Consider the following 26,079-nt stretch of genomic DNA (forward strand, 5'->3'; position numbering starts at 1 on the left):
TTTGGAGCCAGGATATTTCCTTTCATCCTTGTGGCTTTGTCGAGGTGCACTGTTGATTAGGAACATGAATGTCAGGCTGTCAGTGTGCTGAGGTGGGAAAGCATGTCTGAACAGACTTGCAGCAGGAAAATTGCTGAGCTACATTTAACAGGTGAAATAAGGTGGGAACTGAGAGAGAAAACAAGTGTTAATAGAAGGCAGCTGACTGGGAAGAACAGTGGCAAAACCCCTCATTATTATTATTTGTTTCATGATAGATGTCATCTTTCCTCATAGTAAGTGTCTTCTGAGGAAAGACAGTGCACAGTAAACTGGAAGTTGACTTTTTACACCTTCACTGAGATGTTGCACCAGACACTCTTGCAGTCACAAAGGGATGCTCTAAGAAAGCCTTTTTGGAAGGTGCTTTTCTCCATTATACATTAAGCAGGTAAAATGTCTGTCCTTGCAAACAGTTAAGATATTGCTGCACTGTCTGGCTACTCACTGAACTTGCACATGAGGATGAGTTCTGAGCAATACAAGATAGTAGGACTTAAGAGTCTTTTAAGATCAAGTCCTGTAATTTAAAAAACAAAACCCTGTTGAATGGCTTTGTGATTTTCACTGTGTGTCAAAAATGAATGACCCACTAGCTATAATTATTTCTTAAAAGAAAAACCAGGTGGCACGATTTTTCCCACACAGAGTCATCAAAATGCACACCTCAGTACTGAGTCAAGGTGGTGTGCCTGGTGTCAGTGCAATTGCTCCTGGGTGTATCACAGTATATTTCAAGATTGTAAGGCTTATCTACCCATAGCTGACGGGGCAGAGACTCCCAGTCTCACACTCACCTATGCTGTCACATTCATGAGTTACTGTGTCATTTGGAAGTATTGGCTTATGCCTAAAAGCATTTCTGTTCCCTGTAATGCAGTTAGAACCAAAATTTGTCCTTGCACTTGAGTTAGAAATATGAGCTATTGCAGACCAGACCACGGTCAAGTGTTGCTTATACTAAGATCCTTTTATGGGATTTTTAATACGAATGCCTTAATCTCTGCTTGCTGCTTCTGATTTTTTTGGTTGTGTTGGCCCCTATGTGCACTTCTGGCCTTGTCATTTATTAGATTTCTAAATCACAAAACCTCAAGTGCAGACAGCAGTTTGAACCATTGGGCCATGTGCTTTGCAAGATAATGGCTGTGGAGCACTTGAAGTGGAGATGACTCTGTAGTCTTTCGAAGACACTGAGAACATGATGGCTGAAAACTCCCTCTTGTTAAATCACTCTCCACCATCTGTGACAAGCACAGCAGCTGAGGTACTTTGCAGTGGCTTCTTACATCTTCCCAGTGCATGTTCCTGTCTACACCGAGCCAGGCAGAAGCAGAGCAAAGGGTGTAAAAGCCTGGCTGCCCAGCACTGGCAGGTAAGCCAGCGCCTCTGGGGTGCTGTGTGGCAGTACTGGTAGGGTGGGCTGCTCTGAAGGAGGAGGGCTTATACAGCACCTTAGTTTTGGAGCCACATAATGGTGTTGGCTTTGTGCATCTTTAATGGAACAGCTTCTTTGAATGGCTCTGAGCCCTTATTTTAGTGTTTGTTATTAAAGTTTTTCTTTTAAGAAAGGATGTTAGTGGCTCTTTTGTGTGCACCGATTTTCAGAAATGGAGTCTCAGAGTCTCATCTGCTTTCCTCTGCCCTCTTTTGTTGTGTGGTTGGTTTCTTTTTTTTTTTCTTGTCTGTTTGTTTGTGCTGAGACTTTTTTCCTTTGCAAATTGATTGATCCTCCTCCTTTCAGTTCCACATTGGCTGGCTGAATATGGAACCCTGCCTGGCTTTAGCTGAGACAAAATCGACTGCACACAATTTCCCTCTGACAGCTTGTACAAGACCAAACATTTCCGAAGAGCTGAAAGTCTAGAAATTCAATCAGCGGAAAACCTACTGTGTGGAACAGCTTTGCTAGTGCTACAGCTCCCTGCTGGGTAGAAAAGCAATCCAGTTACAATAAATCCTTAAGAGTGGAGTCATTTGGGTAAAAGGAAAAACAAAAGCTGGTTTATGCAAACTGATTGAAGTCAGACGTTTTGACTTCCCATTGAAAAAGGAGTCAAGGCCCAGGCTGCTTGGTAATTTAAAGGGGAGATTGGCTCCTTTCATCTTTCTTTAGGGCAGGGTTCTTAATATTTTGCTTGTGAAAGAAATATAGGGAGTTTTAAGTTTAAGCTAAAATAGCTACTTTGGTATTGGTCTTGATGCTGTAGCTGACTATAAAATCAGTTGGTCCTGAATGCCCTGGGAAGAGGTGAAGGCACAATTCTGTATCCAGCCACTCTGATTTTGTTCCACTGCAGTTACAGAAATGTGAAACTAGGGTAAAACTGGGATCAAAATCAAGGCTTGAATGCCAGGACAGCTTGGGCAACAGTTTGTGCTATGTTGCTGGTGTGTCATGAGCTTATGAAGCTGTTGATGCAATTTGGGCTGCCCAACAGACTCTTCTGACTGAGGTTAAGAGCTGTGCCTGGTAAGAGAGATTTGTTCTCTTTGTGTTAATTTTCTGTCATTCTTTAAAAGCAATTAAAAATTAGCAGCATTAACAATAATTTGATATTAAAATAACATTAGCTGAGATGTCAGTAGTGACTGTGATGAAATACTTCTCCTAGTTTATACTTAAAGATTTAAATGAAGATAGCTTGGGGTAATAATCTTCTGGTCATTTCCCTTCATTTTAATAATTATTTGCACCACTCCTTTTTGTGCACCTTTCATAATGGAGCATATTAAATGGACCAACATGCTTGATTAAAAAAAATAAGGAAACAATCTTCTGTAAAGTCAAGAGAGCACAGTAAACTAACTGGAAATGCTGAAGTTTCCATCCTTCTTCAGTGCTTTTCAGGTGCTTGCATAAGACATTTTTCTGGGCAAATGTGAATTTTGAGATGCTGCTGTCCCTTTAATAGCTGCATGGGGTTAGTGAAGCCTGTTGCTCTGCATATAATCTGCAGCAGATTGTCATCCGTCCCCTCCCAAATGTGTCTGGTCCTAATGGAAATTGTATAAACACTGTAAAGGATTTCCACTGGCCTTTCTGTTTAAATAAGATGTTGTAAAACATAGCAAATGAGTACAAAACCTTGCAACAAAGATGGAATAAAGTTGGCTTAAAAAAGAAAGTCGGGCAGGCTGGTAACCTGGTAAGACCTTTAAGCTCCAGTTTGTGTCACTTGGTAGTCATTAGCCCCTGAGCAAGACTTTGTGGACCTGTGAGGAAACTGAAGTACACTTAGTTTTGTCAAAGTGTTTTGCGCTAATCATGGAGTCACGTTTTCTATGCCATCTGTTTAAAGGGAGGCTGTACCCTTCCAAGGGGAGCACACAAAGGTCTTGCTAGCCCTCGTGATGTGCTCAGTACATGGAAATGGTGCTCTTACAGCTTTTTGACAACATCTGGTATCCTTGGGTTGACTGGCTTCTCTCAGCGCTGATTTTGGCCCCTCCCATTTTGTGTAGTCTGATGCCAAGGCCATCTTTTGTCAGATACATGCACTGTGTCTGAAATCACATAACATCATGCCTGGAGAGGTGTCCTGGGCATTTGGGGTTGACTTTGAATACTTAACGCACTTGTGAAAGCTGCACTGCAAGATCCAGTTTGGTTGCCTAAGACCTGTGCACTCATTTTTCTCTGGGCTTGATCGCTGCAAGAGGGGAACAAGAGAGCTGCTCCAGACACCAGTGCTCAGTGTAGGGTCTTCTCTACTGCAAGCACCTGCAGGTGGCAAGAAATAAATCCCTGCATACCTTTTGGAGTGCATCCCCCTGGGCCAGGGGAGGTTTTGTGGGTCTTCATAGCACTGGAAGGCACAGGCAGTGGTGTCTCTGCTAGAGTATACTGCTGAAGAGTAATGGTAACAGTAACACTTGTGAATGGAAATAGTGCAACAAGGGGGGGAAAAAAAGTCATTGAAAGAGGTTCTGCAAACATTAGCTCCCGTAGTGCTTCAGAAACTGAGACTTGGCTTTGTCACTGCAAGACAATTTCTTTTGTTTCAGACTAAGGAAATGAATGTAATGTCTGTGAGAATGGATTATGTTTTTCTATCAGTGTTTCTTTAGAGGAAACTTGTTTGGTAAAATCTTTTTTCTTTTTCTTAAGGTTTGTGTTCTTGCGTGTAATAAACAAACATACAATCACACAACCAGAAAACCAAACATTTTCCCTGAAATGGTGAAAAACAGCCCTTCCGAGGTTTTTAGATGTCTCTAAATTTCTGTCCAGTTCAGGAGACAAAACAATAGCCGTGGTCCAATTTTTCGGAGTTTTGCATTTCCAGCATGTTAAGAGTTGCATCAAAGTAAGTATCTACTCCATCATGGCAAACTGAAGTTGTTTGCTGTTTGTTGTTTGTTGTTTTTTTTTTCTCCTATCTGTAGCACAGTTCCTGTGTTTATTGGCAGAAGTCCTCTTTGAGGAAGATCTGCACATCTGAAAGATTTTTGTCTAGACCTTTAGTGTTCAGGGAGACACAGTTGAAAATACATGGATGGTAGCTTTGACAGTTAAAAAAGAAGTTCAGGAAGAATGTAAAGAATTTTAATTGCTTTTAATTTGTCTGCTTGAAATTGGAAAGGAATTATGAGTTTCCAAGAGCAATCAGTAGAATGAGATCATGGGATCATCATGGAATGATCTGGATTGGAAGGGAGCTTAAAGATTATCTAGTTCCAACCCCTCTGCATGGGCAGGGACACTTCCCACTAGACCAGATTGCTCCAAGCCTCATCCAACCTGGCCTTGAACACTGCCAGGGAGGGGGCAGCCACAGTTTCTCTGGGCAACCTGTTCCAGTGTCTCACCACCCTCACAGTGAAGAATTTCTTCCTAATATCTAACCTGAATCTCCCCTCTCAGTTTTAATCCATTCCTCCTTGTCCTTTTGCTACACGGCCTTGCTAAAAGTCCCTCCTCAGCTTTTCTGGACCCCCTTCAGACACTGGAAGGTGTTCTAAGGTCTCCTTTGAGCCTTCTCCTCTCCAGGCTGAAAAACCCCAACTCTCTCAGCCTGTCTTGGTAGGAGAGGTGTACCCTACAGATGGAGAAGAGGGGGTTACCATCAGCCCCTCTAGCTCGGTGCTTGGCAGATGCAGGAAGCAGAGAAGCAAAGCAGAGGTGACAGGCAGGACACAGGCAGCTGCTGCCTGCAGGCCTCAGTTTCCACAGGCAGGGCTGCTCAGCACCTGGAGCAAACCATGAGGGCAGTGACCATGGGACTGTGTGACACAGCCATGGGCAGGGGGGCTGCTTTGAGGAGGGTGGGGGACAGAGGAGGTGAGAACACCCCTGGGCACCAGGCCCCAGGAGCAGGCCTCAGCCCTCACAGGCCTCTGGGCCAGGCCTGCCGGGCCCCTGCTGCTGAGGCCATTTGAAGGAGATACCCGTGAAAGATTTTGTTCTCTGGCTTGTCTATAGGTTGTTTTGTTTTCTTTGACAAATTCCAGCAAAAGTAGCTTAACCTACTGAATGTAAATTTTCAAAGTATAGAAACAGCAGAGAGAGTCCCACAGCATTACGGAAAAGCTGGGTGTGTTGATTCCTCTGTAGTTACCGTTAGAGTACGGAAGCAGAAACAAGCCTCAGTCATGGTGCTGCTGCTGTTGTGCTTCGTTGTAGGCTGGGGAAACTTCTGCTCTTGCTGCTAATGGCGCTGGTAAGTAATAGTTACCAAGTTTTTGTTGGTGGTTTGGTTGGTTTTGGTTGATTGTTTTCCTAATTATAATTTGCTAGTTTTTCATCATAAGGGACAACACATTTTGCTGTCACAAAACAGTGACAATAGGGCCCAGCTAAAACGAAAACCAGGCAATACCATTTTTTTGCTATCATGTATTTTGGGAATCTTTGTCTTTTCCTCACTCTGCTCTGTTAGATGTGAGGCAGGAGGATCATGTAATTATCCCTCACTGGAAGACACGATTTGACCATGGGTAAAACACAGTTTTCTCCAAAGGCAGTTCCTGGCCTGAGTGCTGCATCCCAGTAGCTCAGGACATGCAGTTTCATGGAGACTGGAGTGTTGCCACAGTGCAGCCACCACAGATGTGTGGTCCAGGTGGTGCTGGTAGGGCTTCACAGCCTCCCTGCACATTGGATTGTCCTCTTAGTCTGGGTGCATTAGGATGTTTTGAGGAAACTTAGAACTTAGATCTTCGAGGTGCACTATTTGGAGAGTTTAGTAAGCTTTTGAATTTATGAAATAGATTTTTAAGTCTTATGATTCCTTGTGTTTAGGCCTAAGGGCTTGGTAGTATTTTATACTTCTGTCCTGTCCCCTGTCTTTTCCTGACTTTCTCTGTCTTGGCCCTGCTCTCTGGCACTGTGGAGATCTCCAAGTCCACACACTAGATTTGAGTTACCTGAGCAGCTCTGCTGTCTGCTCTCCTGCTGAAGTTTCCTACCACCCTAAAATGTGTTGGAGGACCTCAGTAATAGAGTGTTTTACTTACAAAGCCACAAAGCTTGGGGATGCCTTCCTTCTTAATCCCTAGAGGAAACAATCCATCCCCACAGTGAGGCAGGAGAGATAATAAGGAATCAATTTACAAGGAACCACATTTTATCCTGAACAAATACAATATAAGATTTTTAGTTCTGATTTTCCTAAGCTGTTTACCAGTGTTTGGGGGATAATTATTCAGGAAAGAAGGTGTGCATGGAAGTAGCAACAGCTAATTGGGGAGACTATTGAGCTGCTACAAGGAAAATTTTTATAGAGATGAAAGGGGATGCAAAGCGTGGTGCTGGGAAATGAGCAGCAGTGAAAAACTAATAATTTTATATATTGTGCTATGGCTTGTATTTGAGCTATTTGAAGAAATTGACCATGCACTGTTGCTGCCACAGAAGTAGGGCTGACATTTTTCCATCTCTTCCATCTAAACCCCTAGGAAAAAAAAAAAAAAAAGTGCATTGTTTGTTTTGTGTGAAATCTGCATTTGACTGGTAGGAACTTTTATACAGACTTTTACACAATAGCTGCAGTAGTGGATTTTTAGGAGTTTGTTTATGAGGGGGAGAAAGAACTTAATATCACTGTTTTATTTTCATCTCTTTTGATTTGATATCTGTCCCGATGGAGGGCAGAGCACCACCAAGAGAGGTGCTGCCAGGTGTGGCTTCCCACTGCTTTCTAATTCTGTGATCACAGAATACCCCATTCTGCAGTCCTTGCACAGACAAGTCTCCCACTGATTTCAATGGGAAATTTGCCTGCATCAGGGATAAAAGAGCAGGCCTCAAGTTGTGTACAATGATGCAATCTGATCCTCCTGCTGTGGAAATTGATGTAATCGCATTCTCGCCCTCCCCCCTTTTCTCAACCCTTCTCCCTAAAAACCCCTGGTGAATCCTGAGGGGCTTCACACCAAACGGAATGGAGGATGCAGCTGTGTGCTGAAGCAGCAGGGGAGGGGAGGAGACCTGCTAGAAAAATTTATGAAGGGTTGCATCCTAGATGTAACCCTAGAAAACAGCAAAGAATGCAGACCTGCCTGCCCTGGCAGATGTAATCACCTGCTTTTCCTAAATGAGAAAATCTTTCATCTTTATAGCTGTGATATTTGTGACGTGTCCTCCTGCCTATGTTGTAATGTTAAAGTGCTTCGTGAACTGAGCAATCTCCTGGCTGCCTGCATTCATTCTGTGCAGGGGGACAGCGTCTGCTTTTTTTAGGGCTCCTTCTATTGTTATTGTTGACAGTCTCTGCTTTTCAGCGGTGCTTTTGAGCCTGGGCACAGTGCAGGTTGCTTGGGAATATGGAACCTCGAGAATGCTGTGCTTTGTTGCTGGGCGCGCCGAGCGACCTCTCTGATGCTTCCTTCTGCTTTGCCGTTTAGATGGGGTTTGGTTTTATTTTTTTCCTCTGGGAATTCTAGGCTCAGCTGAATTTGTTCTGTGTTTTGCGGAAGAAAGAGCTTGTTAAAGAATTCCCTGATGACTTTGAAGTGAACTATTTATTTTCTCTCAAGGGTTATTCAGTGTAGCCATTTGCCCCCTCTCCTCTGTTTTTTCACCCCAGTGTTTCCTGAGCTACAAGCATTCTTGGAATATATTAGTTGTAATGAGTTATGTGGGCATCAAAAGTTTTCTTTGAAACTATATGGCATCAACATCTGTTAGCTCTTAGAGAACAGAGACGCAGACAAAGGGGCTGATGGGGGTGGGGGGAGGGGGAAGATATTAAATTCTGGAGTATGAAGTCTCCGTCTAAAAGACTCAGGGGGAGGGGAAAGGGAAATCTGCTAAACTGCGCGGCTTTGATGTGGTCCGCTGGCCCTCTGATTCCTTTTATGGGAATGTGCGTGGCAGACGGTCCCGCACGGCTGCCCGCCCTGCCCGCCTGCCCAACTGCTCCCTCCCAGCCGCCTGCCCGGCCTGCAGCATAAATCCTGCCGCAGCCCGTGTTGCTACAGTAACGTTTTCAAGAAAAATGCCGTATGCTCAGTTTCCAGCTATTGAGATGGGGAATTGAAATTCCTAATAGCAGAGGAAATATTTTTCTTTATTTATTTAGAAAACAAATGTTCAGTAGTGAACTTTTGATTTGCTTGTAATCCTCCTGACCCTGTGGGTCAGCATGCAACCATTCATCTAAATCAGGTTTTTAAATGGTGTGTGTCTGTGGTTTTTTATTGGGAGTAATTAAAATACTTGTGTCTTTTTCTATGTAAGCAGCATCAGACAGCATTCAGGTATGATCACTGATGCTGTACTGCTCACAGGAATGTGTCGGGACAGGTTCTTTTATCTCTTTCTGCAGAGCCTCACAATGTTTGTCCTACGTGCCAGGGAGCAGAGGAGAAGGGTAAAAGAAACCTCTGTGTCTTTCTTTCTCTCTTGTTGGTTCTGTTTTTAGCCATAATGCTGGTGGCATTGTGCTTCTCTGACTTCCTGGCCCATTAAACCCCTGACCAGTTATAAAATGATTAGTTGACATATCTGGGCTTTGGGGACAAAGAGGTGGTTTAAAAAGGAATGTGAACCATCTGTTTTGCCAGTACCTCCTGTTGACAGATTTATGGATCAACATTAGCATATGTGTCCAGGGTCACACACCTGTGCTTCCTAACAAGGTAATATTATTTAGCAGGGTATGTTTTCATCCTGAGGATTCAGAGTTCTTTGCAAAGGTGGGCATCAAGAATTCCATTTTACAGTTGAAAAATGGAGGCACAGAGAGATGTAAGCGATTTGCCTTACACCACACAGTGAGTCTGTGGTGGAGCAGTTATTGAATCCAGGTTTTCTCCAGCTGCATAAATATACGTCACCCGTTAGGAGGAAAAGACTTAAAGCTATAAACATAATAGAGGAGCATTGACTATCATTCTAGGGGAGCTTTAAGCCCTGTGCCATATGAAAACCTGTGCCATGTAGGAAGACACAGGCTACTGTTATCAAAAGGAAGGTTCGAAACACAACATGTTAAAGCTGTAATGGTTGCTGAAGTCACTGGAAAGAGTACCTTTTATTTCAGTGATCATATCTTAAATGAGCAAGATATTCTGTAGTCAAGCTCTGTAGCCATTTTCTGCATGCTTTTTTCCCAGCATATGCCCGGTACAATCACCTCAGTGCGCTCAAGTTTGTTTAAGTTTCTTGGTAGCCAAATCTATCAAGAAAGGAAGTTGAACAGAAAATCAAATTTATTACATATCTACACCTATGTCTGCTGTGGTAAAGAAGCCCAAAATAAGCAATTAGGAGGAGTTGCTCAGCTTCTCCAGGCTGGAAGTTAGATGAAGATTCTTCCTCTTTCATTCACATCCTCAGACTTGTTTATCGAGATAAGATCTTGGGGATATAGGACAATTGATTTTGCAATTAGCAAAGAGGTTAGAGGAGAGCTAGACGAAAGTAAGGTAAGTAGCTGAATCTGTACAGTGAGTTCATTTATCCTTCTGAAGTAGCTTCAAAGTGAATTTAAATGTAGCAAAAAGCAGTAATTTCCTGTTTTAGTCCTATTTAATCTCAAAGACTGATGATAGTTTTTTTAGTTGGAGATGGTTGGACCCTTCAGGTGGGAAGTAACTGCTGAATCCATATGCCTGTTCATACAGTTGCTTTCAATTACATCACCTTTTATCAGGCAGAAGTCGTTGAAAAACTGTAATACCCTACCACCTTAAAACATAGAAGCCATAATAGTTCCAGAATTCCAGTAACAGTGTTAATGGAAGATGTCACTTTGCAACAGCTAGCAGGAGTTTCTAAAGATCCATGAAATCCAGGGTGAAAATGCTATAGAAACAGTAATGTTCTGTCTTGAAACTGAAACCATCTAAATAAAACTGCCCCCTAAATGGATCTTCTGTCTACAAGTCTTCATGTACATTGGTGAATCTTACATGTTGATGCTTTTTTGCTAGTCACGAGTAATATTAAGCAATTTCATAGTATTTTAAGCTATTATTGGTGGAGTTTTTTTCCTTCTATAGATGATTATTTTTTTTGGTATACAGGATATAAGTAGATATATATTTACTAGCATGCGTATCTTCTATAGCACACAGGAGTCTTATGATTCAAGTTAAATGAGCAGGTAGGCAGCTGTTGTTGAGTGCATGTTGCAGTGACTGACCACTAAAAGAGGATGCTCATTTACCCACTGCAGCTGAGATAAAAAAACTGTCTGCAAAGAGTGTATCTCAGTCTTGCCACTACCTGATTTTCATAGGCTGGAGAAAAGATATGTATCAGAAGAATGAAAAAAGGATTTGTGTGTTATCCTATTGGAAAGCCTGGTCCAGGTGTTGGATTGGTACAAAAGAAATTCAGCTGCATGTTTCAAGTGACCTGTAGCAAAAAGTACCACATTTCTGTTCTTATTCAGACATCCATCATGAAGTCTTCTGTGTAAGTGTCCATCTTAGCTCTTTCACTTCCTCAGCAGCCTTGTGTTCATGTTTGATTGGATGGGATATCCTTAAACACATATCCTACAACTGCTCATTATACCCATATGAGTGTCGGTAACCATGATATAAAGATACGGGGGATATTTTTTGCCTTGTAAACATCTAATAGTTCACAGTCTTTTGTGACTGGAGATTAAGGGGTTTGGGGTTTGTTTGTTTGTTTGTTTGTTTTTGTTATCCTCTCTTTATCTTCACAGTGTTCTACCAGCAGCTGGAATTGCACTACAGTCACTTGCTGTGAGATGAGACTTCAGGGGCTCCAGTTCTGTCAAACTGGTAGCTACAGATGCTGGTATATTAGTGTGAACTTTGTGCTAAGGTGCCAAAGGATGAATTTCAGTATGTGTTGTGGTGCACCCATTGAGTTCTGCTGTCTCTGTTAGGAAGACCATAACCTTGGACATAAAAGCCATCCTGGCAGATAAAGGCAGTAAAACCCTAAACTGCCATAGCTAAACCCACCCAAAATAATCTGTGAGTGATCTTAGAGTAGAAAACTGTTCTCTTAACAACTCTACCTGCTGTAATTACATTATGAAGAAATTTTAATCTGAGAGAAGCTTCCATGCATGGTGGAGGAAGAAAAACCCATCTGTACTATATCACAGAACACCAAGTTCTTATTTTAGAGAAAGAACATAAGGAAGTTGCTGCCTCTGCTTAACAAACCGCGTTATTGCAGTTGCAAAGTATATTTTAGTGGTGGTCTAAATGTTCAAGTCACCTTGACTTATTCTCCAAGTGTATGCTGCTTTACACATTCTTTGCAGAAAGTTGAATCCTGGTGAGTTATCTGTATTATTAAATTGTCTGGAATGGCAAACTCAAAAAGAAAAAGGAAAACTTCATCGTTGCAGAAGGAAAGGTAAAATGTGCTGTAGGAAAAACAATACTAGGCTTGAACAAAGACATAAATGTGTATTGCTCTGTAGTGTTTTGAGTTTTAAGCCTGACTGTGAAGCTGTATTTGTGAAGAATGATCACCTCAGATGCCTAAATATCTACTTTCACTTGCATTATCCTAAAATAAATGATACCATTTTTTGAGGTGAGACTAGGTTGCATAGTAGCGAGGACTTAGGCTAGAGGTGATCATAGTTACACATGACTGTGTTTCTAGTCCATGGGAAATTTCAGATACCCAAAAGGAACTAGATTCCTTCCATATTTGGTTTTTTTCCCCCTAAAAAGTCTTCTACCTCTTTCTTATCAAGACTGGACAAGACTAAAAATAAAGTAAAACAATAGTAGTGACTACTTTGCGGTTTGGGTGGCTTTCCAGAAATGTCTTAAAGAGACTCAGTTTTCAAAATCTGCTAAGAACTTGCTGTATGAAAATCAGACTGCTTTTGGAAACTTGTTCCCTGCAAGTAGGTGGAAGCATTCAGGATAGCCACTTAGTAGTTCACAGAGCCCTCGGTTGTTTGGGTGAAAGACCAAAGGACATCCTTGCTCTGTTGAACCTCTCTTTGTCTGGAATTGGTTTTTTTCCACATCAAGTATGGAAGTTTGTGCATAGGTGACACAGCATTCTTGTTGCCAGCTGCTTTAAAGCCATTGTAGAATCTACTCCACAAGATGTTAGAGTTACCACATATCTTATCCCTTTCAGGCCTGTTGTGAAATGCGTTTCTTCAACTTTGCTCTTGCCAAAAGTACTGGAACTTTATTGCATCAATATGAGAACAAAGAGAGAGAAAAAAAACACCCCACATTTCAGGCAGATGGTTAAAAATAGGGAGGAACATTTTCTTGGTTAACAATTTGTCACTTTGCATGTGTTTTACTTGGGGAAGGTAATGAATATGATAACCTTGAGGAGAACTTCACTGAAATAGGAAGTGTGTGCATATTTTCTGACAAAAATGTTGAAAAATTTATATTTTAAGGCTAAATCAAAGAATTGTAGTGAGATGTCTGATGAAGGAGAGGCAAACCAACTTGTTTCTACTTGAGTAGAGCAACACCTTTTAGAAAAAATGTTAATTAACACAGTATTGACTGTGATGTAATACATGGAGTAGGGAGGTCTGAACTTTACAAATGTTTGTTATTGTGATAACCTGCCTAAATCAAAGGTTATCCTTTGATGTCTCTCATACATAATACATCCATGGATGTAGCTGTCTCTACTTACACCAAAAGCAAAAGTGCTTTAATGCCAGGTTAGTCCAAATGTGGCTTGCTAAAATACACGCTGTGTTTGCGTTCTGTAGCTTTGGCTCTTACGTGCTGGCTGCCTGGGGTCGTGGAGAGCAGCATGGAAAGGCAGAGCCAGGACAGGTAGGAAGAGTCATCCTGATGGCCAAGGTTAAAGGAATGTTGGCATAGGGGCTAGGAGGTAGAACTTGAGAAATGTGAATCCAAGTACAATTGTGCAGAGCCTGGAAGGTGAAGACTAGGAGCTTAACCTTGATGTAGAAGCAGAAAGGGAGCCAGCAGGCGTATCAAAGGAATAAAATGATGCAGGTAGAACGGTGCATGAGGATTTGGATGGTGGCATTTTCAGATAGCTGAAAAGTGAGTAAATAGCTGAAAGCCCCAGAGTGAGTGACTGGCATTTAGTCTCCAGAGACTTGTATTAGTAAGAAAACTGCATAGGGTGGTTAGAACTGAGGTTGAGGTTAAAAAAATAAATTCCCAGTAAGAATTCATTGGATTCTGACTGTATGGCAAAAGTGGGAAGCAGGTGATGAGTGCCTGGCTTGTAACTAGCTGAATAGAAACCCTGGGGTGTGGGAGCTTTTAAAGATTGTTTTTCTTCCTCATGTGTGTATATACTCAGCAGCATTTCTGAGGGAGTTGCACTAATTAACTCTTCCTAACACCCACACCCTCTTAAATCTGAGCTGAGTAAAGCAGTACCTATCAGAATGAGATATATGGGACACGGGTCCTTTCTATCCAGGCCAGGCAGCCGGCTGTTGGGAGTTGTGAAGCAGATGTTTCAGCCTGAATCTTGGTCATTCTCTGTGACTTGTGTTGGTAGCTAACAGAGGCCAACTTACTTACCCTGGAAACTCCTAGTGAGGTAGAGACACTTACTCAAGATGAGTTCCTATTTAGCAACCTATAGAAAACAGCATGCTGGAATAATTCTACTGTGTAAATGTTTCTTTTCTTTATTCTTTGAAGTGCTTGCTGACCTCGTTTATATAGTATTTCACACGGTACATCTGGTTTTGGTTGTTTCATGACTCAGTGTCCCAGTTTGAAAATGCAGTGTTGTGATTTAAAACATGGTGTCAGGACAGTGATATACAACTACCTATGACCTAAATGTTGTTGGTTTTGTACTCTCGGGCCCCACTCCTGCCACGGGTTGGGCTCCTGCAGCTGTGTGGGGCACAGGGAGGCCCCACAGCAGAGCCTGCCCAAACAGCAGAGCCACTCCTGGGGTCTTCATCCCCTCCAGCCCCTGTTTCCTTTGTGCTCAAACACAGTGCTCCCCAGCGTCAAATATTCCAACCTGGCTGTAGCATTCACTTCCCACCAGAGTTTCTTGAGCTGCAAGTTGTGTCTTACACATTTACCCTTTTATTTTGCTCTAAACATTTTCTGAATTTGGGTAGTGGGAGTAGGTGCACTGTTTGATCCACATTAAGGCAATTTGTACAGGTTACTGGGATAATACTCCACTATGCAGTATGAGCTGTAGTCAGAATTGTTTTCTCAAATGCTCACTCAGTTTTGTACTTTTCTGTTGAGTGTGACCTTAGATGCACTATCTAGAATCCTTTTCTTAGGCAGGTGCATTTTGGTATTTATCTAGGTTGTGTCATCTGTCTCAGTGGTGCTAAAAGGATTCAGGTTAACTCTCTTGCAATTTTTTTTGACAGAAGAATTAATTACAAGATGAATTTTTTACCTTCATTTTTTCCCTGTAAAATCTTGGAATTGCCTGCACCTTTTGCTGATACACATCTGTCAAGATAAAGCACGTTGTAATCTTACACAGACGAACACTGCTTAAATGCATCACTAAAATGTTCAAATGATACTCTCATCAGTTTCAGGATGGTTTGTCAATTTATATGGCATTTAACAGTTATATTATGACTCAATATAATAAAAGAAACTTTTCTAGAATTTGGTAGTTTGTAATATTTGGATTAAGGCAGAAACATGGAAATTTGCTTGCATTAAGCTACTATAATTTAAATAACTAGGAGCTAGAGAAGGAGTGAAACTGGACTAGAGTATAGAACAGCTTTACTTAAGATCCATGTAATGATTGAAAGTGAGACCATAAGAAAGCTGGCTTAATGAATAGCAGTGCTTTACTTTGCTGTTTTACACTTCTGTCTTCCACTCATTTCCGTAAAGTTACTTGATGATGCATTTTATGTCAACAAATGTATGCTCATTTTAAAGCAGTATCTTTTGAAAACCATAAAAATTAATGACTTTTGGGTTTTGTAAAGGATGAGATTAATGACATCACTTTAACAGGGATGCACTGCTTACTTTGCTAAAATTTTAAGAGATGAAAGCTACCAGCTAGATAGTGTTCTCAGATGTGTGTCATGAGTGAGATCATACCTACTCATTGTGTATTTGCTGATCAGATTAAGATAAAATATTTTTCTTCCATGGGAGCAGGGATTCTGAGCTTAGTAAAAAAAACAAAAACACAACAGAAAACACCAAACACAATAAACAAAACGTGTATTAAATATTTAACATTGTGGGAGAGAACAGAGGTGCCATATATGTCTGTGTAGTCACTTCTGTGTATCTCACCATCTATGAGAGCAGTCAGAGGTGTGCTCTCAGAGCTTCATGGGAAATGGTGACATGAAGGAATCTGGTCCAAAAACAGTGTACTAACTTTTTTTATAAGTCCCTGGTAAGACCATATTCTTGCAAAAATATCATAAGTTATGGCAACATTTAATGGCTTCTTTTCATACATTGCCCATTTCTTCCATAATTCTTAAGGCAATGATTGATATTAATTAGCACATACTCAAAAACAAGTAATTTTTTACTGGAACAAAAACTCAAGGAAAGAAAATAGTTTTTGTAATTTGCTTCTTGGGAAGCTAAATCCAGAATGACAGCTTTTGTAACACAATTGGACTGTGCAGAACCCTAGCACTACAGGCCAGGTTGCCACCATTTCTCACAGCTATTTGGCCTACGAGCCCTAACTTTATTTCATGTTATCTGCTCATGAACAGATTAATATTTTCAGGCTCTTTGGGCTACCTGTCCAGCAGTGTTTGTGAAATCTGTTTTTTAAATGCTGTTGCAGAAATCTATACTGAAGAATTTGTAAGATACACTTTTATGTCTTATTTTCTGATAACTAATCTCAAAGAATAGCATTTGGGCATGTGGAAGGCAGAAAAGAACCTCTGTCAGCTTTTATTGTGATAAAATTACTTAACTATAAAGCTAATTAATACAACCAGACATTAATTTTCATGGATTATTCCCTTATTCTTATGTTGTGCATAAAGTTCTGTACTGTAAACTTCTAATTCACTGGTTGATGTTGAGAAGCTGGCTCAGTGGTATGTTTTTGTGGATGAATTTAAAATGACCAGGAGTGCAGCACACCAGCTTTTTAGGGACAGATCCTTCTTTATCACCAAAATTATTAATCAGTGGCTGAGAGTGTTTGCAGAGAATCTAGGGGGCCAGACTATAATGTAAGGTTGGTGGCATTATGGTGATGGTAGAGCATTTGGAATGAATGGGAGAAGGCTAAACATAAGGCTAGGTATCTTTGCTTATTGTTTAGCTGAGGTGGGGGAGGGAGCTGGAAGGGTCTGATAATCAGAGAGTAAGAATACTCTTCAGGGTCTTTTTAAGTGGGATTAGCTCTAAATCTCACTGATGCCCTTTATTAATACTTCAGCAGCATTAGGGAAATGTGTTTTTTTGGTTCTGAGATAAGATCATCTGTGTATCTATGGCATCTGCTTCTGTATTGCTCTAAATGTACTGGGTCTGACAAAATTTCATTAATTTTGGGACTGAAGGTTCAGTCAGCTCTTCAGAGTCTGGTATCAGCTGTTCTTGGGTGACCCTCTGGCATATGGAAGTTTTCTGTTTGTTGGTAGAACTAAGTGCTAATATTCCTCTGTGAGTAGTGAAGGCCTTATTTCTCCTTTATCATTTCCATTTGGATTTTTTTTTTTATCTTGCTTGATTGACAGAATGTTGAAATGCTAAATATTAATCTACTTTGTAAAAGGATTTAAATATTAACTTTTTTTTTCCCCCTGTACAATCTATTAATTTCTGTTACATTTTTGTCCTAAAGTAGGCCCAGAGCATTGTAAATTAGCACCAAATTCATTGACTATCATTAATAAAGGGATTGACTTCTTTCCTGGAAAGCAACTCCTGTGCTCTTGTTAGTGTTTTCAATTAATCCTGGTGATAATGACTACATACTCTTAACAAGACTTTGTGTATAGTATATTTGTCATTAATTATTTATTATTTTTTAACAGGATTTATCGGGGGAAGGCTACAGAGACAGTATTGGTGATGAACACTTTCATCTAGAAGGTATTTAAAGAACAAAATTTCTTCGTTAATATTAAGGGATATTGGAGTAAGTCAGTCAAGAAGTCAGTGTGAGAATGCAGTTCTTGGTATACTGATGGGTCATTTTTCTGGCAAATCAGTTAAGATAGGAATAGGGTACTGTTTCTGCATCTTCTATTGCTGTCCTCCTAGTATAGAAAAAAGACATCCAGTCATATAAAAGACCAAGTGTTTTAAATTCAAGGTGTCACCGTTTTTTTCCAGGTATTTCTCTTGGCATTGGTAGCAGTAGTAAATATCACTGTCCCCAGTAGAGGTGGTAAATGCAATTACTGAAAGTGTTTGCACTGGGTTTTGTGAGATGCTGCACACCTTTCTGTGTTACACAAACCAGACTGAGAAACTCTGCATTTATTTCTAACACAGACCAGAGACACTTACTCAATACGTTTCTCTTGAATATGAATTAAGTCATTATTGTCTTGGATAACTACTTCTTTCCAAGGCTCATCTCATCTCTTCCTTTGTGATCAGGCCTCTCCTTCCAATGGAGTTGGAGTCATTGTTGTGGTGGGAAGAGCCTTTGGGGACCTTGAGTATGGACACTGTATTCTGTGTGCCAGAGAACACACCTGAAGCTCCTTGAACTTCAGTTCATAGAATCACAGAATGTATTGGTTTGGAAGGGATGTCTAGAAGTCATCTAGTCCAACTCCCCTACAATAAACAGGGACATCTCCAACTAAAACTTGATTTCTCAGAGCCCCATCAAGGTTTCATGGGCTGTGTGCTGGGTTTATGTTAAAAGCTAGTGGAAACAATATGCCCAGTTTATTTAGAGCAACGAACCATGTCAATCTTCACTTAGAAATTTCTGTCCTTTTATAATCCAGTAATTTGTCTCTGATGGTAGAGACTTCTGTCTAAACAGAACTTGAAAGATTCTTTATATTAAGAGTGTCTGTCTTCCGGTTCCTTAGATGTGAAATGTGTTAGCATGCTGTGTTGAATCTTATGTATGTATGGATATCATGTATGTAGTTTACTAAGGGTGTTCCCTTGTATGTTCCTGTAACATAGGAGCTCGATTTCAGCTGGTGCTTGTAGGCTATAGATAAACACAAAGCAAGATATTCTCACCAGGATGGAGTCAGTGTTTAAGTGTTTCAGTATTAAACTTTAGTGTTTTTCTTTCTGCTCATAGTAGGACATAACTCTAATAGAAGACAGCTTTTTAATTTTCAGAATTATAGGAGAATCTACTTAACACAGGATATTAAATGTCAGTGAGATGAGTAATTTCATTTTTCTGTGTCCTGTTCTACCTTTCCTTGCATCTAATTATTTCTTACTTTGTTGTATGGAATTGTCTTGCATAGCAAACACAATATCCAATATATAATATTTCCAAACTAGTCAGCAGCAGGATTGTTTTTATTAGAGTGTAAAACCTTTTAGCCTACTGTAATTCCAGTCAGCAGTTTTACATTATTACTTCTGATGTGTCTCATTTCTTATGAAGTAGCTGAGTAGCGAAGACAAGATTTAGATAGCAGCAGGTGGTCCTTTCTATTTGTGCTGCCACTGGGGAAGAGCTGTTCTGTGGCACCTTTCCCGTTGGAGGCAGGTAGCTGTACTCACACAGTGCTCAGGCAAACGTGTGCAGATTGCCAAGACTTGTTCCTCATCCCTTCTGCTTTCAGATCTCCAAACTATGCTTTCCATACTAGGAACAGTGTTAGCCACTTCCCTCTTGAATGGGATATTGAAATTCTTCTTATAATTAACAAATGGTACTTGAAGCATTGTGTTAAGGCAAGATGCTTTCAGTCTTTTTGTATAACTTCGTAATTTTTACTGGCATAATACTTTTTGGATTATTGTGATAGTACTAACATAAAACTGTGATGATAGCATAAAGCAAAGCTGAAACATGATTTGAGACCTTTGTTAGGGCACAGCTTGAATTCTGTGTGGCTTAGGTACAAGATGACCATTGTTATAGCTCTCTTCTGCATAGAAATGTTTTATGTGAAAATAATGAATATTCTAGAAAGTATATTAATCTTTCCAACTAAAATAGTTGTTCTGCCGTTATTTTGCTATCTGACAATCTTTGTATATGTACTGTGTAACACAAATGTAGCATGATTACACATTCATGTGTCATAAGATAATATCAAGATCACTGATAGCTAGTCTCAGAGACAAAGAGTTGTAACTCACTGAAACATGGTTGATTGGGCTAAGCTCACCAAAGACATGAATGGCAAACAAAAGACCTGAACCCAGCTGTACCAAGTACCAGACAAGTGTCTAATTGATGAACTATACTGTCTTCATAAATACACAGTAGGGATGGAAAAAAATGAAAAAGAAACATTTCTCAGATTTGCAAAAAAGCACAGCAGGTACCACAGTTGTTCTGGGTTAGTGGAAAGTTATAGCCTTCACACTTGGAGACTTTATTGGAGAATAAATCTGAGTTCTTTAGAAGACTTACTGAAAAGACTAAGTGGCAATAAGATAAATAATTGAATTCCTTATTTTATTTTACATAGCCAAGTTCATTACCTTTTTTTTTCCCCTCTCCCTCTTCCCCCCCCCCCTTAGCTGTCTGAGCAGTACAGATAAAAAGAACTCTCTTTGCTGGATTTAACTTCTGTGTTGTTATGTAAAGCTTGATCAAATCCTTTCGTCTTAACAGACTTAACTGGCCAACAGCAAAAGGCTCGGGATTCTGGGATTAAGATTGTATTTGGTAAGAGGGCTGGTGCATTAGTGCTTTCTTTTGAACTATAGAAAGAACAAAGTAAACATCAAAAGCATTAAGCCATGAGAGCGGATTGTTGACTCAATGTTGCTGCATGACAAGAGGTTAGAACTCAATAGTGGCGACTCTGTTTACTGAGTGCTGTGCAGAAAGAAACAGTTTGACCAATATTGTCTGTTATATCCAGCACCTGCCTTTGATTTTACTGCTGGGCAAGTCACTAAATTGAAATTTTTGAATCTTCTCTTATGTGGTCAGTGATTTCCTTAGACAAGACACAAACGGAAACCTCAGTCTCTTCTTACATTACTTGTACTCTGTTTTCCTTTCTTTTTCCTTAATAACATTTGGGCATGCTGGATATAGGTTCTGTAGTGGGTCCATTTGCAGCTTTCATTCCAAGTTTAGAAGTGCTTTCCCACAGCATTTCCAAGACTTCCCGTTGCCAAACTTAGAGTAGTTGTGCATTCTGCTGTAGCTGTGTTAGAACTTCTCATGCTTGAACTTTCTTGTCCAGAAGCTTCTGCGCAGAAAGCATGTGCTTCATCACTCTTCAGGATGAAAGAGTTTGCATTTTTCTCTTCCTTGTCCCTAGACGGAACAGTAGGTTGCCAGAACTGAATGTCTGGAGGTGGCTCTGAAACAAGTTGCAAAAACTAGCACAGACATTGGGAGATATTTTTCATTTCAGTTGGGAGCTGACATGGCAGGCAGGATTTGAATGTAGCATCAAACACCAAGTCATTTGTCCATCGTGGAGACATGTTGGTGGGTCAGAAAGATAGCTGCTGTTAGTGTGTTCAGTAATGACATCCAAGTTCTCCTCCTGCTCCTCAAGACATAAGCAAGCTTTTAAATGAATCATTCAGCAGTCCTGCTCTTGTTTTCCAGACCTTTCACCTCCTTTTCCTGGACCTTTTGAGAAATTTTCACAGCTAAAGCCTGAAGACCAGGAGAGCTTTCTTATCCTGACTGCTCCATATCTTTATGAAGTGAACTGGGGTTCCTTCATCTTATCACTTGAACACATAGAAGCTTTTCAGAGCTGTCTGTTTGCTCCCGGCTTGTGACATCTGAACCAGAAGCTGGAAAATCTCCCTCTGACATAGACTGATTGTGGTAAACAGGCAATTTCCTATTTGTCTCAATACAAGCTCTTTCGAGCCCAGTGGGATATAGCTATCAGTCTACTCCAGCTGCCTTTTGGAGTTTAAGGTGAAGTCCTTAAGCTTTGGAGACCTAGTCTATCACCCAGTTAGTTACATGATAACGTGATCTCTCATGTCACTTTTCTCCTGAAAAGTATGACTTAAATATTTCTACTAACTAGAAATCTTGCATCTCTGTGAGATGAGTCTAGACCTGTACCTGTCAGAGCTAACCTTCCTCTTATGCTGATAGCAATCTTTTCCCTGTTTCATTTGTCAGCTGAGGGTGATGTCTTGGTTATTACTCTCTCAAAAGAAGACTGGAGAAGATCCAGGTCTTGCTGGAGCATTATCTGAACACAGTATCCAAGTCCTGCTGAAAGCAGTGACAGAGCTTGACCTGAATCAACCCATTTTTTTATAATGTTTCCCAAACTGGATGTATCCAAATCCCTAGATGTAAGATGTTCCTTCTATGTACCGGAAAGGACAAGATTTAGGTCATTTTCTTGTCCATAAATGAGAACCCTCCACCAGAGTTCAAAGCACTTATTGTTGCTGGGAAAAAAAATAAAAATATCTTATATCTGTAAAAGAATTACTTGTAGCACTTTTCACATGTTTACAAGACATAATGGAATTCCTGAACCTGCAAGTAAGGCATGCTTTATTATTAATATTATTATATATTTTTCAAGATGTTAGTAGTATGTCCAGTCAGTCCTTCATCTCTTCTTCTTCTACCCAGCACCCAGGGAATCTGTGGTCAAATGGGAACTGAGGTGTGGTTAACAGAGCTCCACCACAAAGAACTGTGTTGTTATATTTTACTTCAGTAAGAACTGGTAAGCAAACACAGAACCAATAGTAAAGAAAGAACTAGTGGTTTAAGGCTGCTGATCTTGCACCCAACACTGCCAACCTTCCAGGACCCCCACAGAGCTGGATATGCTTTCCCCACTGTGTGTGTTCCAGAGCACACCAGCTTCCATGAAATGCTGCTGAGGTGCCCGTGCTTCCTGTTGCTGGAGCAGCAGGGGAGAGCATGGGGTGGAGTGTGCCTCCCACACAGCACCCTGCAGCTGGGCTCCTGTCATGCAGTGCAAGATAATTCCTCCTCTGTCTCTTGTTCAGGAAAACTTCAGTGAAGACTCTAGTTCTTGGAGTTGTCTCTACAACTGGTAATTGAAAGAATATCTGGGGGCTCTCAACTCAGAGAAAGGGTGGCAAGGTATGGTACTTGGGTCCAAATCATTCATAAACTTGTCAGCAAAAGAGAACTTGAGCAAGCATTTTAACTAGTTTTAGCTAACTTTTTGTTTGCCTGTGAGACACTTTTTACCATGCATTGATAACCTCCTTGCTGTAATAAATTAATGTATTGTGCTATGATGAGCTATGAATGCGTAATAAAAGGCTATTATTTCAAACTACTTGCTTTTTTCTAGGTAATGCCTTCAGTTATAATGATTATTTTCTAAAGCTTAAATAATTTTCTATATATTATGTACATGAAATTGCAATGCATGTATAGGAAGGACATAGAGTGCATCTTGTACACAGTCAAAGTTGCTTTAGCATCATTGTTACTATCTGCCTAGTATGATTCATGCAGGCTTGGTGCTTTGCAGAAAATGAAGGTCTTCTCTCTGTCAAGTTTTTAAACTGAATACCTGTTCATCAGTGGCATGGCAAACAGAGTGCTAATAATTCTCCTTTAAAAGTGCTTTTGTGGTCAGCATTTTGGGATGTTGTGTGGGAATTCTGTGTTTTAATGACTTGTGGCTAATCCTGTGCACTTACTGTAGATTTGCTGTGCATGAGTATATGCTATGTGATCACCTCAGAATGGTGATCTCTTGTTCACTGGCTCTATTTTTTTTTTACTCTCGAGAAGTTTCTCCTGTACCCTTTCCTGCTACTCAATGTGACATGAAACAACTCTGAAAAATATCTTCAGCTTCAGGGTGACCCACTGGCACCAGCCTCCATTATCTGACAAACAGCTAGTCCCTGCCTAGGCTGGAAGCCGATAAGCTGGTTACTGTGAATTGGAAGACCAAAGAACATGAGAGAGGGAAAAAAAAGAGGAGCAGTGGAGAGTGCCAAGAGAAAACTGCTTAGTTTGGCAGTTAGAATAAAAGTCACCAAAGAACATGAGACTGGTAGGATTAGCAGAAGTTTTCCTGTGGTTGTGCACAGCTCCAGGAAATTATAAGAAGCAGGTAGGCTGTTTGCCATGAGTGGGAGGAAAATCTTATGGCATAAGGCACTTCAAAAAAAATTAAAACAAAAATTAAAAAAATTGTACAAGTTTTCTTAACATTAGCTGTTCCAGTTCAGGGGGGTTGGTATTTGGACCAGAAGCTTTTACTTCTGTTTAGCTGCTGTTTCAAGTGGGGCCAGGTCAGTAGTGATGAAAGGCTGTTGCCATCCAATGGTTGTCCATGGCCTGTGTGTAATGGGTTAGTGCTCTCCAGGTGTTTACATTTGGACCTTTACAGTGTCTTAACAGCTCCCACCCATGTTGGCAAATGGAGCACAGAAAGGCAGTGAAAAGTGGGCTGTTGCCTTACCTTGAAGAGTGAGCTTTTCTCCTCACACTGAGCTGCTGCTGTGTGGAGGGTATGTGCTCTGCCACCCCTGCTCACTTCTTCCCTGCATGTAGAGAATCACTCTCTTTAGTTGACAACCCACCAAATCCTAGTGGTGCTGCTTAACAGGTTTTGATTGATAATGTGTTTTGTCTGCAGTTTGAGAGTGTTGTTCTGCCATTATTAATCCTTTGCATTAGACTGGAAAGATCATACCTCCTGTAAGTAAAAGTTTCACATTGATCTCTGTATTCAGATCATTTTGTATTGCTGAAAACTTATTCCTGGTTGCAAGCAAGTTGCATGTTTGTTTCAGGGACACAATAGCAAAGCTGAGAAGACAGCCTGGCATTTCCTGCATCTATGTCTGTCCCTTACAATAGGACAGAGGGAGGGTTTCAAAGTACAGTACACAAGAAAACCTTCTAGACTTACAGGTGGTCTCTATTCTTGATGGTGGTTGAAAAAAGCAAAATGTTAATACAAATTTAGTTGTGTGCAATGTATAAAAAAAAATCTCAATAGAAAACTGAGGTAAAGGGAAGTGAACAGGCAACCCCAAAAAAACAAATAGTTGATGAGCACCTTAAACATGGGAAGCTTTAAAATAATATTATATGCATGCTTGACATTTATAAAAATATTGTTTTTTCCATACTCTTTCATTCTATCTAAGACTGGCAACTTTTCCTTCTTTCACAGAGAAGCTAATTCTCTTTATGAGTGGTCGTTAAAAAAAAGAATCACTTAACTACAGGAATATTAATTTACTCTCAGCTCTGGGGTAGACATGAACTAGTTTGTTAGGAGGCAAAAAGTCACCTGCGGGTACAGCTGTTGAAAAACCTGTGTCTACAAATCTCTCAAGCTGCTTCTCTTGGAGCACAGAAGCGCCAGACCATCAGGTTGCCTGTGGAAGGAGAGGAATTAAAAAGCAGAAGGATATAGCTTAGAGAGACCTCATCAAAGGCAGGAGGGCTCTTGCATTTGCCTTCTACATCCTGAAGGTGAGTGAAGCATCATGGCGGAGCTTTGGCAGCAGACCACAGGCACCCAACTGGTTGCTCACATCAGTGGGTGAAGCTGAAGGGAAGCTGCCATACAGCAGGACTGGGACAGGGGTGAGAAATAGGTGCCAGTTGATCCAAGAATCATTTTCTCTGTGCATGAGGTTTGGAAGGGCCTCAGTAATCTGAACTCACAAAATCAGTTTTGGTCATCAGTGTTTCTCTTGGGCTGTCAACGTTGTGGTTCAGAGGAGGAAGGAACTGTAGCACGTGTAGGGATATCTGAGCGAGCTACTAATCTAGCTTAGCCTGGGTCAGCAATGACACTGAGTGCCTAGAAATGCAGGCTGGTGCACAGGTCTGCACTGGCTGCCGACTGCACGGGTGTGCCTGTCAAACCCTCAACACCACCCAAGATGGCTGGATCACAGCTATCCACGTCCATCTGCGTGTTCTGCTTTCCTGCCTCTGCAGTGGTGACTGATGTGGGTGGCAGAGTCCACCATCAGATATACCTTGCCAAACTGGTGGGACTTGGGCATATCCATGAGAGAAGCTGGTCTAATGTGTATGGCAGAGATAAAGCTACATTACTATATATGTGCAGCAGTATAAAAATGTACTTGAACTTTGCCCCAGGACATCCACCACCAAGAAAAAAGAATGAAATATGGGAACAAGTCAGGAGTTTGAAAACAATCCCTCTGGAAACATGATGAATACCAGTGGTTTCATTTATTCTACTTGAAGAACAAAGGTCCTTTTCTACTTTTAATTTCCCAGCAACGATTATTACCAGTTATTTTTCTTGTAGCTTTGACCACAGTTCGTGGAGGTTTTATTAAACATGTTTTTGAAAAGTGAGTCAAAATGCCATTCTTCTCTGACTCTCTTGTGACTCTCGCTCTTTTTTTTTTTTTTTTTACCCATGTGAAACTAGAGCATATTTCCAGGCAAAGATTTGGAGCCAGATAATATTCTGATGCTGGTGTTCATGGAATTATTCCAGTTTTGTGCTCTTGTAATTGAAAGAAGTTTTGGCCCTTGCTATTTCAGAAGACAAGAAATTTGTTTCAAATCCCTTG

The 26,079-nt window shown here is 40.8% G+C and overlaps 1 protein-coding gene across 2 annotated transcripts in view; it reads left to right on the forward strand.

Annotated features, from left to right (window-relative positions):
• The window catches only part of NKD1 (NKD inhibitor of WNT signaling pathway 1), a 105,790-nt gene that overhangs the window by 44,681 nt on the left and 35,030 nt on the right, over positions 1-26,079 (forward strand). For both annotated transcript variants that reach the window (XM_051629567.1, XM_051629566.1), the window contains exon 4: positions 17,436-17,493. In XM_051629567.1, the coding sequence (XP_051485527.1) occupies positions 17,436-17,493 (58 nt within the window). The remainder of the gene's footprint in view (positions 1-17,435; positions 17,494-26,079) is intronic.

Source organism: Apus apus, chromosome 11, assembly GCF_020740795.1.
Source record: "Apus apus isolate bApuApu2 chromosome 11, bApuApu2.pri.cur, whole genome shotgun sequence".
Lineage (NCBI taxonomy): Eukaryota > Metazoa > Chordata > Aves > Apodiformes > Apodidae > Apus > Apus apus.